Below are 13543 nucleotides of genomic sequence, written 5' to 3' on the forward strand. Positions count from 1 at the left end.
AGGATATAGGTGGAGACAGGAAGATAGAGGGAGATCTGGGAAGGAGGAGGGGAAGGGAGGGACAGAGGAACTATCTAAAGTTGGAGAAGTCGATGTTCATACCACTGGGCTGCAAACTGCCCAGGCGAAATATGAGGTGCTGTTCCTCCAATTTCTGCTGTTCCGCAGCCGCCTGGTTCAGGCCTGTAGGTGGCGCTGATGCGGCCGGGCCGGCCTGTAGGAGGCGCCGCTGCCGCCTGGCCAGCCTATAGGTGGCGCTGCTGTCCGCCTGGCCGGCCTGTAGGAGGCGCTGCTGTCCGCCTGGCCGCCCTGTAGGTGGCGCTGCTGTCCGCCTGGTCCAGGCCTGTAGGTGGCGCTCTGCGTAGCGGAAGCCCGCCCTCGGTTTCCGGCGTCTCTGCGGTGCCGGCGGTGCGCACGAGGATGGTCAGGATGAGCAAAGAGAGTAAAAGACGGCTGCAGCAAGTGTTCCGCTGCGCGCAGTTCGCCATCCGCTGGGGCTTCATCCCGACGGTGCTTTTCCTGGGTCAGTATCGGCGGCGCGCGGCGGCCGTTTAATCTCGCGGCGACGGTGCAGAGAGCGCGGGTTGGGCGATGGTTAACGGTGGCGGCGGCCGTGACCCCGTGACCTCCACACCTGGAGCACGTGACCCCTCCACCTGGGCACCGCGCGCCCCTCAACTGGAGCACGTGACCCCACATCCCTCACCTGGAGCACGTGACACCACATCCCTCACCTGGAGCACGTGACCCCACATCCCTCACCTGGAGCACGTGACCCCACATCCCTCACCTGGAGCACTGGTCCCTGGGCACCAGCTGCCACCAGTCCCTGCTTCACTGCAGTCTCCATTCCTAAAGGCTAGAAAAAAAATCAAAATATGCAAAGATAACATTTGCGCAATTTATTATTTCTGCTATCCTTGGGATGCCGGGTCGCTATGAGACCGCACCTGTAATATTGCGTACAGGTTTGGTGCCTTTATTTGAGAAATACACGTGCCACAGAGGGTGAACAATGATGAATCACTAGATTGACAATTCATTGAGTGGATCAGGCCTCTTCTCCAAAGTTTAGAAGAATGAGAGGAGGTCTCATTAAAACTTACAGGTTTATCTAGTTCTTGGCCCCTCCCCTGGCTGAGGAGTCAAATGTCCAAGGGTCACAGTTTCCAAATAAGGATTGGCCATTTAAAACTGAGCAGAAACTTCTTTGTACAGATTGTGGAGAATCTTGGGAATTCTTGACCGAGGAGAGCCACGAAGACACTCTCATTCAGTTTGTCCATCAAGCAAATATAAAGGCTTAGGAGATCATGCGTAGGTTTACTAAGTTAATTCCCGGAATGGCGGGACTATCATATGTTGAAAGACTGGAGCGACTAGGCTTGTATACACTGGAATTTAGAAGGATGAGAGGGGATCTTATCGAAACGTATAAGATTATTAAGGGGTTGGACACGTTAGAGGCAGAAAACATGTTCCCAATGTTGGGGGAGTCCAGAACCAGGGGCCACAGTTTAAGAATAAGGGGTAGGCTATTTAGAACGGAGATGAGGAAAAACTTTTTCAGTCAGAGTTGTAAATCTGTGGAATTCTCTGCCTCAGAAGGCAGTGGAGGCCAATCCTCTGGATACTTTCAAGAGAGAACTAGATAGAGCTCTTAAAGATAGTGGGGTCAGGGGGTATGGGGAGAAGGCAGGAACGGGGTACTGATTGTGAATGATCAGCCATGATCATATTGAATGGCGGTGCTGGCTCGAAGGGCCGAATGGCCTACTCCTGCACCTATTGTCATGCACGAACGACCACGAGCGTGCTCCCACAACTTTCATTGCCTTCGATTTTTCAACCTGCAGGAGGCAGGAGAAGGCAGGAACGGGCACTGATTGTGAATGATCAGCCACGATCACATTGAATGGCGGTGCTGGCTCAAAGGGCCGATTGGCGCAGCGGTAGAGTTGCTGCCTTACACGAATGCACCGCCGAAGACTCAGGTTCGATCCTGACTACGGGTGCCGTCTGTACGGAGTTTGTACGTTCTCTCCGTGACCTGCGTGGGTTTTCTCCAAAATCTTCGGTTTCCTCCCACACTCCAAAGACGTACAGGTATGTAGGTTAATTGGCTGGGCAAATGTAAAAATTGTCCCTAGTGGGTGTAGGATAGTGTTAGTGTGTGGGGATCGCTGGGCGGCGCGGACCCGGTGGGCCGAAGGGCCTGTTTCTGCGCTGTATCTCTAAATCTAAAAAAAAAAGAACCTTCAGCACCTCTTTGACCGTAATACTGACTACTCTCAAGACTGCCCCCATGTTCCCCAATCCTTGTGTCTTTCTCCATAGTAAAAACAGAGCAGAAATACTTGTTGAGGACCTTGCCAGTCTTCTGTGGTTTCACACAGAGTTGACAGCTTTGATTCTTGCTTCTTGACACTCTATTTTTACCCATTTTCCCATTATGTATTTATATCTCTTATCTCTTGGGATTTCCTGAATGCTATCTGCCAGAGCTATCTCCTGACCCCTTTTTGCCCCTGATCACGGTTTTTAGTTTGCTCCTCAGTTCTAAAAACTCCTTCAGGAATACACTTGATCCCATCTTAATTGTGTAGAAAGGAACTGCAGTTGCTGGTTTATAGACACAAAGTGCTGGAGTAACTCAGTTACTCAGTGGGTCAGGCAGCATCTCTGGAGAAAGGATGGGTGATGTTTTGGTTTGCGACCCTTCAGACAAAGTAGAGGGAAGGGAATTGGAGGTCAGAAAAGGCTAGAACACAGGGTTGGCAACATGACCATTGTTGGCTGGGGAAGAGGTAATAATGAAGAGATACAAGGATGCGAATGGTGGAACTAGTAGGACGACTAGGGAGGGGAGAGAGGAAATGCAGGGGTTACTTGAAATTGGAAAAATCAACATTCATACTGCTGCCCACGTAAAAAATGTGGTGCTGTCCCTCCAATTTGTGTGTTGGCCTCATTCTGACAGTGGAGGAGGCCCAGGACAGAAAGGTCAGTATGGGTTTGGAAGGGGGAGTTAAATTGTTTGGAAACTGGTAGATCACCTAGGCCAAGGAAGACTGAGCATGTGTTCAGCGAAACGATAGCCTAGTCTGTGCTTGATCTCACCGATATATAGGAGCCCACACAGAGAGCAAGGGATACAGTAGATGAGGTTGGAGGCAGTGCAAGTGAACCTCTCTCACCTGATATTGCTATTGGGGACCCTGGATAGAGTTGAGGGAGGAGGTATAAGGACAGGTGTTCTGCATGGGTGCAGGAGGTAGCCCCGATACAGTCATCAGTGTAGCATCATGGCAGACTGCCATGTAGCACCAACGTAGTTGTCAATGTAATATTGATAATGTGGGTATGGATTTTCCAGCTGCTCTGTGCTGGTCGGCATTTTCTGCTAGGTGGGAACGGGACATTTCCATTTGCTTTCTCTCCCCACCTTTCAAAATCTAAATTATAATTTCGTTTTCAAGTGATTTTAATATTGGCGTTAGGTATATATTATAAATATTTTGTTTTCTTTCAGGTTTTAGAAGAGGTGGAGATCCAGGCATGCCAGAACCCAATCTTCTAAGGTAAACACGTGAAATTATAATGATCATTTGAAGAAACACTTTTTTTGTTGCACGTTCTGTTTTGGGGTGGTAAATTGTTTGTCAGGCAGCATCTCAGGAGAGAAGGAATGGGTGACGTTTCGGCTCGATACCCCTTTTTCAGACTGATGTCAGGGGAGGGGACAGGACAAAGAAAGGATGTAGTTGGATACAGGAAGACAGTGGGAGAACTGGGAAGGGGGAGGGGAAAGAGAGGGACAGGAGCTATCTGAAGTTAGAGAAATCAATGTTAATACCGCTGGGGTGTCAGCTGCCCAAGCGAAATATGAGATGCTGTTCCTCCAATTTGTGATGGGCCTCACTATGACAATGGAGGAGGACCATGACAGAACGGTCAGACTGGGAGTGGAAGGGGGAGTTGAAGTGCTGAGTCACTGGGAGATCAGGTTATAGTTAAAATATAGTTAAGGCGGACTGAGCGAAGGTGTTGAGTGAAACGATCGCCGAGCCTGCGTTTGGTCTCGCCGATTTAGAGAAGTTGATATCTGGAACAGTGGATACAATAGATGAGGTTGGAGGAGGTGCAGGTGAACCTCTGCCTCACCTGGAAAGACTGTTTGTGTCCTTGGATGGAGTCGAGGGGGGAGGTAAAGGGACAGTTGTTACATCTCCTGCGATTGCAGGGGAAAGTACCTGGGGAGGGGGTGGTTTGGTTGGGAAGGGACGAGTGGACCAGGGAGTGTTATGAAAAACAAGAAAAAAGATTTCCGGAAGGCCTTTTCTGCATTGAAGGCTATTGGATAAAATTAAAGCTAAAGTGGCCTAACAAGTCCATTGGTTGGTAAAGAAGAATGCTTGCCTTCATTAGTTGGTGCTTTGAGTATATAAGTTGACAGGTCCCGTTGCAACTGTATTAACATTGGTTGGCCCACATTTGAAGTATTGTGTGTTTTGGCCGTAAAGGCACTATAAAAAGGATGCGGAATATTTGGAGAGGGTGCAGAAGAGTATCTTGACTGGATTGGAATAATTGACTATTTTAACTTGAAACCAAATTCAACCAATCAAATGTAATTTTGTTTCAAACTTGATCATTAAATCATTAATTTCATTAAATGATAGGTGTAAAATATATGAAACAAAATATAATGATGAATATGACTATCAGGATAGATAGCCAGGGCCTGATGATCTGCATCCCAGGGTACAAAGGGAGGTGGCTCTAGACATAGTGGACGCATTGGTGATCATTTTTCAATGTTCAATAGATTCAGGATCAGTTCCTGTGGATTGGAGGATAGCTAATGTTATCCCACTTTTCAAGAAAGGAGCGAGAGAGAAAACGGAGAATTACAGACTAGTTAGCCTGACATCGATGGTGGAGAAGATGCTGGAGTCAATTATTAAAGAGGTAATAATGGTGCATTTGGATAGCAGTTAAAGGATAAGTCCAAGTCAGCATGGATTTATGAAGGGGAAGTCATGCTTGACTAATCTTCTGGAATTTTTTGAGGATGTGACAAGTAAAATGGATGAAGGGGAGCCAGTGGATGTAGTGTATCTGAACTTTCAGAAAGCCTTTGATAAGGTCCCACATGGGAGGTTGGTGAGCAAAATTAGAGCACATGGTATTGAGGGTAGAATGTTGACATGGATAGAAAATGGGTTGGCAGATAGGAAGCAAAGAGTAGGAGTAAACGGGTCCTTTTCAGAATGGTAGGAAGTGGCGAGTGGAGTGCCGCAAGGTTCGGTGTTGGGGCCGCATCTATTCACCATATATATTAATGACTTGGAGGAAGGAATTAGAAGTAACACTAGCAAGTTTGCAGATGACACAAAGCTGGGTGGCAGTGTGAACTGCGAAGAGGATGTTAAGAGGTTGCAGGGTGACCTGGACAGGTTGAGTGAGTGGGCAGATGCACGGCAGATGCAGTATAATGTAGATAAACGTCAGGTTATCCACTTTGACGGCAAAAACAAGGAGGCAGATTATTATCTCAATGGTGTCAGGTTAGGTAAGGGGGAAGTGCAGCGAGACCTGGGTGTCCTTGTACATCAGTCACTGAAAGTTGATGTGCAGGTACAGCAGGCAGTGAAGAAAGCTAATGGCATGTTGGTCTTCATAATGAGAGGATTTCAGTTTAGGAGTAAAGAGATTCTGCAGTTGCATAGGGCCCTGGTAAGACCACATCTGGAGTATTGTGTACAGTTTTGGTCTCTTAATTTGAGGAAGGACATCCTTGCAATTGAGGCATTGCAGCGTAGGTTCACGAGATTGATCCCTGGGATGGCGGGACTGTCATGAGGAAAGATTGAAAAGACTAGGCTTGTATTCACTGGAGTTTAGAAGGATGAGAGGGGATCTTATAGAAACATAAAATTATAAAAGGACTGGACAAGCTAGATGCAGGAAAAATGTTCCCAATGTTGGTGGAGTCCAGAACCAGGGGCCACAGTCTTAGAATAAAGCGGAGGCTATTTAAAACTGAGGTGAGAAGGAACTTTTTCACCCAGAGAGTTGTGAATTTGTGGAATTCTCTGCCACAGAGGGCAGTGGAGGCCAAATCACTGGATGGATTTAAGAGAGAGTTAGATAAAGCTCCAAGGGCTAGTGGAATCAAGGGATATGGGGAGAAGGCAGGCATGGGTTACTGATTGTGGATGATCAGCCATGATCACAATGAATGGCAGTGTTGGTTGAAGGGCCAAATGGCCTCCTCCTGCACCTGTTTTCTATATTCTATGTCTATGTTTATATCGTTTACGGATTCCAAAAAGCATTCATTAATGTACCACATGGAAGTTTACTGCATGTGATGAGAGAGTTTTTGTGTTGAAGCTGGTATGTTGCTTTGTACTAACTGAAGGCTACTTAACACATAGGCAAGGGTATAAAATCACAGTTATTTTAAGCTTGCAAGCTGTAACTAAGTTGTCATCAGTACTAGAGCCATGGCTATTTACAATTTATATTAATAATGGAAACATTGCACTTAGTCCCTTCATTCAAGTTTGCTGATAGCTGGGAAAGTGCAAGGAGGGCACATATTGTCTAAAGGAATAGAGACAAGTTTATAGTAATATAAAGGTGGCAAATGCAATATAATGATGTGAAATGTTATCCACTTTTGGAAGAACAAGAGAGCAGTTAAATGTAAATGGAACTATTAATTGTTGTGAAATCAGGGACATCAAAGTATCTTCATACAATAAATATGGCAAAAGCAGGTATAAGAAGTAATTATGGCAAATGGAATGTTAGTTTTTATTGCAAAGAAAAATATAGCATAAGAGTAAGGAAGTCCCACTAAAACTGTTCAGGATTTTGGGGAATTTGCATTTGGGGTACTTTGTAGTTTTGGTCTCCTTATTTCAGAAATTATAGACTTTAATGATAATGACAATACAATGAACTGGACTAATTCTGGTAAAAGATCAGCAGAGTGAATCTATTCTCTTAAGAAGAGAGTTGATCTAATTGAAGTCAAACCATTTAATGTATTCACAAATTATTTAGACAATTTTTTTCTAAGGCCTAGAACAGGGGTCGGCAACCTACAGCCCCCGGGCCAGATCCGGCCCGTAACCCGAAATCATCCGGCCTGCAGTCCCTAAGAGAAATATTACATCAACCTGGCCCGCAGGCGTATTTTTTTCCCTCTGAGGTTAAACACAAAGAAATAGCCAAAACAAAACAAATAAAAAAGAAACATTTAGAATACTAATATATTTGGTAGTCAGTGGTGCTTTTTATTAGTTACTAGACCAAGTGGACTTGTTGGGCCCAAACATCTCTTGCATTGGTGCAGCACCCTCTCCTCCCCTTTCCCCCCTTCCTCCGTCCTCCCCTTCCCCTCGCCCCCACTCATCCCCCCCTCAACCCCCCTTATCCTCCCCCCTCCAAGAGTTATGAAATGTTGAGATTCTCTACCCAAGAACTCTTACAGCTGAACCAGTTTGTGTATGAAAGGCTGAGGTAGAATTTTGGAATTCAATGCAGTCAAGAATTATGGAGGTTGAACAGGGAAAACAGAATTAATGCCAAAAATCTAATATGAGCCATGATCTTAATGACTGCAGGTGCATACCTGGGGGCTTTTGACCTATTAAATGTTCATGTTTTATGGACCTTACAAAATATAGTGTGCCATTACAAGGAAAATTGGAATCATGAAACTGGGGAGAAGTTGGGAAGATAGTAAAAGCAAACCATGGCATTTTTATTTCTGTTTTTAGTGTCTTATTTTTGCAATAAGTTAGCATTGGTATCACTGTAATATAAAACAGTTTTAGTCAGGGAATTTTTGATGAAGTATTTGAGCAAAAATCTTTTAGTCTAAAGTTCTCTAATGCTATTGGCAATTAAATTTGTAAATTAGGATGTGTGCTTTAGAGACAATTAAAAAAAAAAAAAAAGGTTACCCATTTTCATCAGTAACATTTTCAAGTAGATTTAAAATTGGACATTCAATAAATCCACTGGGCGGCACGGACTTGGAGGGCCGAAAAGGCCTGTTTCCGGCTGTATATATATGATATGAAATCAATAAATCTTAATAGTGTTAATGAATTAGTCTTTTAGTTTGCTTTTATTTAACTTTGCTTTTATCCCAAAACATACTTAAATATTGAGTTGTAACCTTGGAAGAAAACCAGGTACAAATAATCCAGAACATTTGAAATAGTTTGGCTATAGTACACAGGAATGTGTCAGTTGACATATCATTGGCTTTTAGCTTTTAGTGACAAATCTACGTAATACCAATCACAGACCACTGGGCAAAATCTCGCAGTATTGTAACTGTAATCTAATTTATTCAATTAGTGTGAACCAATATATTGAAGAAGTTTTGAAAGTTGATCTCTGAATGATTAGCTTATAATTCCAGATGAAAATATAAAGTAGTATTTTATCTTTTTAGTTCCTGAATTCATTTATTGCTAGGAAGTACAAATTATTTCAGAATTGCAATGATGTTAGAAAGTGTTTGAAGCTGTGCTGCAATAATAATTTTTTTAGAGACATGCTATTTCATTTCAGAGATAAAAGGAACAATGGCATGGTAGCTTACAAAACAAAATGCTTGTGAAAGTTAAATACTGGGATTTTGTTATATACTGCCAATCTAGGGCATGATGGAAGCATGGATAGAGGAGAGATTAAATAAAAATGCCATGGAATGGAGTAATAGGAAATCACTCCTAAGTCGCTTTACTAAATCTGAGAGCAGATAATTCAACTACCCTTTGGCCGCACATTGGGCTTGAGGATAATGTGATGACACTTCTATCCTTGACATTTGAGTTGGAACATAAGACTACTGTAGAACCCACATACTTGGTGACATTTTGAAAAGGAGGTTCTTGTTCAGGTACCTGGCTGGGTATCAAAGTTGTCCACTTCTACACCTTTTGCTGATATTTTGAATGCTTCAGATGGACTTCTTTCTTTCATTGTAACTGATCCTTCATTTTGATTGGCCAGTAGCCAAGGATTTCCAATTGGAAGGCAATTGGCATGCAACACTTTTCCGCAGAGTCTCAGGGAACACCCTTGATTGTTTTGTGTCATCCTATTTTATCCTATTAGTTGTCATTGCCTCTGACATTGATATGTTCTCTGCTATTCGTGGTTCTGAGAGATAGCCTCTTAGGAGCAGAGATTTACCATTTAGTGAGAGAAGAATCTATAAAAAATAAATCTGCATGCTTTTAGTTTATACATTAATCTGCGTAACAATTAGCATTCAATTGTTTGATTTCACCAGTAGATGATTATGTTGTGGTTTTGAAGTTGAAATTAAATTTTAGCCATTGCTAATTATGCAACATACAGCTAAAAGTGTTAGCCAATGAAACATTCTGAGGGCTTTGCAAATACTGCTTTAACCTGCTAGGTATTGCAGTTTAAGTTGATTGGGTTTGATATGGTCTTCATACAGTCCTCACCACAGGAGGAGGAAATTTATTAGAAATTTGTTGATGCATTCCATATAAACATGGAATACAGACTGTTCCAGGCTACAGAAGTGGCAGGAGGCCTGGAGTTTTTCTAAAAGGTTTGCATGGCACTGCCCTGTTCAGTAGTCTCTACCAAAGATTATTGATGTAAAGTGGGAGGATTCCAGGATCGAGACCTAGTGGGAACATCACTTGCTGCCAAGTGGTAGAAAGGACTGCCTCGCTGTGTCTGGATGCCAGAAACGGACAAGGAAATGAAGAACGGGAGCAGCCCATATAGGGACTCCTCCATGCAGCATGGAATGGCTTGTATTCTGTTGCTGATTGCAGCCCAAACAAATCTCCCCTCAACCTATGTATTAAATCTCAACCTGTGTTACTGTTTTCTTTTTTTTAATAGTTTGTATAGTAAAATTCTGTACACTTCCTGTGTAGTTTGGCAAGATACCCGTCCAAATCATCAGCTTCACTGGTATTACATTTTCTACTTGAAATAAACTTCAGAGCTTTGTGAATGTTTTTAATCCCTTATTTGTTTTTTGGGGGTATCTGAGCATTGCTGGCATGACCAGTGTATATTACCCACCCCTAATTGCCATTGGGAAAAGTAATGTTGCATTGAACCATTAAAAATACTGCACAATGCTGTTGGGTGGGGAATTCCAGGATATAGATATGGATAATGAAAGAACAGCAATAAATGTCCAGGTCAGGGTGGTGTGAGATTTGAAAAGGGAACTGCATGATAGAGATTTAGGAGGTGTAGTTGGAGTGGAATTAATGGATGATTGTATTGCCAATGTTGTCTGGTGCACACTCCTGTTTGGATGTTGTTCGTGGAGGTAATCTGTTTATTTTTCAGCTGAGGTGCCAAAAGAAGCAGGCTGTGTTGTCCTCAGTGGTGTTAAACTCCTTTGATGCTGGCGTTTTTTGAGGATGTAACTAGGAATATTGACAGGGGAGAGCCGGTGGATGTGATGTACCTCGACTTTCAGAAAGCCTTCGACAAGGTCCCACATAGGAGATTAGTGGGCAAAATTAGAGCACATGGAATTGGAGGTAGGGTACTGATATGGATAGAATAAGAAAATAACTGCAGATGCTGGTACAAATCGAAGGTATTTATTCACAAAATGCTGGAGTAACTCAGCAGGTCAGGCAGCATCCCATTCCTTCTCTCCTGGGAAGCTGCCTGACCTGCTGAGTTACTCCAGCATTTTGTGAATAAATACCTTGACATGGATAGAAAATTGGTTGACAAACAAAAAACAAAGAGTGGGGAAAAATGGGTCCCTTTCAGAATGGCAGGCAGTGACTAGTGGGGTACCGCAAGGCTCGGTGCTGGGACCGCAGCTATTTACAATATACATTAATGACTTGGATGAAGGGATTAAAAGTACCATTAGCAAATTTGCATATGTTGCAAAGCTGGGTGGTAGTGTGAACTGTGAGGAAGATGCTATGAGGTTGCAGGGTGACTTGAACAGGTTGTGTGAGTGGGCGGATGCATGGCAGATGCAGTTTAATGTGGATAAGTGTGAGGTTATCCACTTTGGTGATAAGAATAGGAAGGCAGATTATTATCTGAATGGTGTCAAGTTAGGAAAACGAGATCTGGGTGCCCTAGTGCATCAGTCACTGAAAGGAAGCATGCAGGTACAGCAGACAGAGAAGAAAGCCAATGGAATGTTGGCCTTCATAACAAGAGGAGTTGAGTATAGGAGCAAAGAGGTCCTTCTGCAGTTGTACAGGGTCCTAGTGAGACCGCACCTGGAGTACTGTGCAGTTTTGGTCTCCAAATTTGTGGAAGGATATTCTTGCTATTAAGGGTGTGCAGCGTAGGTTTACTAGGTTAATTCCCGGAATGGCGGGACTATCGTATGTTGAAAGACTGGAGCGACTAGGCTTTAGAAGGATGAGAGGGGATCTTATCGAAACATATAAGATTATTAAGGGGTTGGACACGTTAGAGGCAGGAAACATGTTCCCAATGTTGGGGGAGTCCAGAACCAGGGGCCACAGTTTAAGAATAAGGGGTAGGCCATTTAGAACGGAGATGAGGAAAAACGTTTTCAGCCAGAGAGTTGTAAATCTGTGGAATTCTCTGTCTCAGAAGGCAGTGGAGGCCAATTCTCTGAATGCATTCAAGAGAGAGCTGGATAGAGCTCTTAAGGATAGCGGAGTCAGGGGGTATGGGGAGAAGGCAGGAACGGGGTACTGATTGAGAATGATCAGCCATGATCACATTGAATGGTGGTGCTGGCTCGAAGGGCCGAATGGCCTCCTCCTGCACCTATTGTCTATTGTAACAGGAAAATAGAGAGAATTCTGTAATGCTCCTAATTCTTTGTGCAGGGTGAAAAGGGAGGCTTTGGTAGTCAGTAAATAAGTTACCAGCTGCAGGATAACCAGCCTTATGAATACTGCTATTACAGGTGCTGTATTTATGAACTTGTGTGTCACTACAGCACTAACCAACACCGCAATGAACAGATGCATCTGCATCCGGTAATTTGTGAGGATGAGGTCTGGCATATTCATTCCTTGACCAGCGTGGTCAATGGTATGCGACCAAGCTACTCTTAATGAATGTTGAAGTGCTCCATCTGGAGTCTAAAGTGTGCACGAACTAACCTGTATTGTTTTTAATGATGAGGCCACATACATTGTTATATTCCTTTGCTCTTTAAGTTATTTAATGTTCCACATTGTATTGTTTATATTTGTTCCTAATAAAATGTTTAAATCTGTGTTAACATATTTGTTTGCTACTTAACTGACTGTATTACTACTTCCTCAGAGTTTAATAAGTCCCCATTTCAATAACATCAGCCAGTTTCAATATACTTGCTTCTTGAGTCAAAATCATTACGACAACATTTTTATGATTGTATTAAACACCAATGTTTGTGGAATACTACTTTCTATTTTCCTCTAATCGAAATAACACTTCATATTTACTTTTCTTACCATTTTCAATTTTTATCGCTGAAAGTGCCTAGTCGTTGTCATAAGTGATAAAGTGTCAATCATTGCAAACCCTTCTGCAACATTATGAGATCAAATGTAGAACCACCAACGACATGAATGTGCTTGGGAGAATTCTTATTTTAATGTGTACATTCAGATAAAAATATTCTGAATGAAGCAAATGGGATTCTATAAATGTGTTGATTTTTCTATTTGTAGTTTGCTGTGGGGATGAAAACAGAACAGAAAATGTATCATTTCAACTGGAAGCACCATTTGAGGGGAATATTGGGAAGAGCAGATCATTGCTGTGGTAGATTCACTGCATTATAGATCTGCAACAAAAGGATTTTCCGGAGGAAGCTTGCATACAATATAATAATCCTGTAAAATAAAGCTATTTGTGGCTCTGTGTACAATTAGAACTTTATAGAAAAGAAAGAAAACAAAGAAGAACCCAACCATGGCTGTCAGGTGCCTTAGTTTATAAACTAAGCACTTATTTAAAATGAGATGCTTCTGTGGAATATATTTGAATGCATCAAATGTTATATAAAAAGACATCAGTTGCAATTATTGAAATCTTCAAAGTATTGTGTAAGCTTTATTTCAAACTCTTGCATTCAGGATCAAGATGAATAGGGCAAATTTGACTTAGGTTTTGACTGTTGTAAAGAAGATATGATCACAAATCCATCAATTCAAATAGTATGTTCTATGAGTGATTTAATTGCTTGTATGCAGCTGATTAAAGAAAAGACTTGTACTCGGATTAAATGTGATCTGTACCTTTCCTAATATATAATATTTTACACTCAATTGTGAATCTTAGTTTTTGTCTGGTATCATCTATTTTTTTTCATTACTTTCTGGAGGAGCAGGAATTATATGTACGGTTAAGAAAGTCACTATTTAATTTTTATAAACTTTGAAATGTTATTTGAATATTGTTGAATCATTTAAATGCTTCTGTTTATTTTCATGAGGATTAATATTCACTGTATGTATAAAGCTTTAATTGGCACACAAAATTCTATATCAAAGTCCAATAA

General features: G+C 42.3%; 1 protein-coding gene across 1 annotated transcript; it reads left to right on the top strand.

Annotated features, from left to right (window-relative positions):
- Positions 1-358: 358 nt before the first annotated feature.
- On the top strand, positions 359-13543 carry tomm7 (translocase of outer mitochondrial membrane 7 homolog (yeast)). The gene is made up of 3 exons (XM_078428694.1): positions 359-523; positions 3533-3581; positions 12711-13543. Exons 1-3 carry the CDS (start codon positions 421-423, stop codon positions 12724-12726), a joined length of 168 nt encoding a protein of 55 aa, XP_078284820.1. The 5' UTR covers positions 359-420; the 3' UTR covers positions 12727-13543.

This window comes from Rhinoraja longicauda, chromosome 2 (genome assembly GCF_053455715.1).
Source record: "Rhinoraja longicauda isolate Sanriku21f chromosome 2, sRhiLon1.1, whole genome shotgun sequence".
Lineage (NCBI taxonomy): Eukaryota > Metazoa > Chordata > Chondrichthyes > Rajiformes > Arhynchobatidae > Rhinoraja > Rhinoraja longicauda.

Bases quoted from the DNA above. Each gene is read 5' to 3' on its own strand.
- tomm7 (XM_078428694.1), top strand. From the start codon at position 421: ATGGTCAGGATGAGCAAAGAGAGTAAAAGACGGCTGCAGCAAGTGTTC. The intron at 524-3,532 runs GTCAGTATCGGC...GTTTTCTTTCAG, and splicing joins CCCGACGGTGCTTTTCCTGG to GTTTTAGAAGAGGTGGAGAT.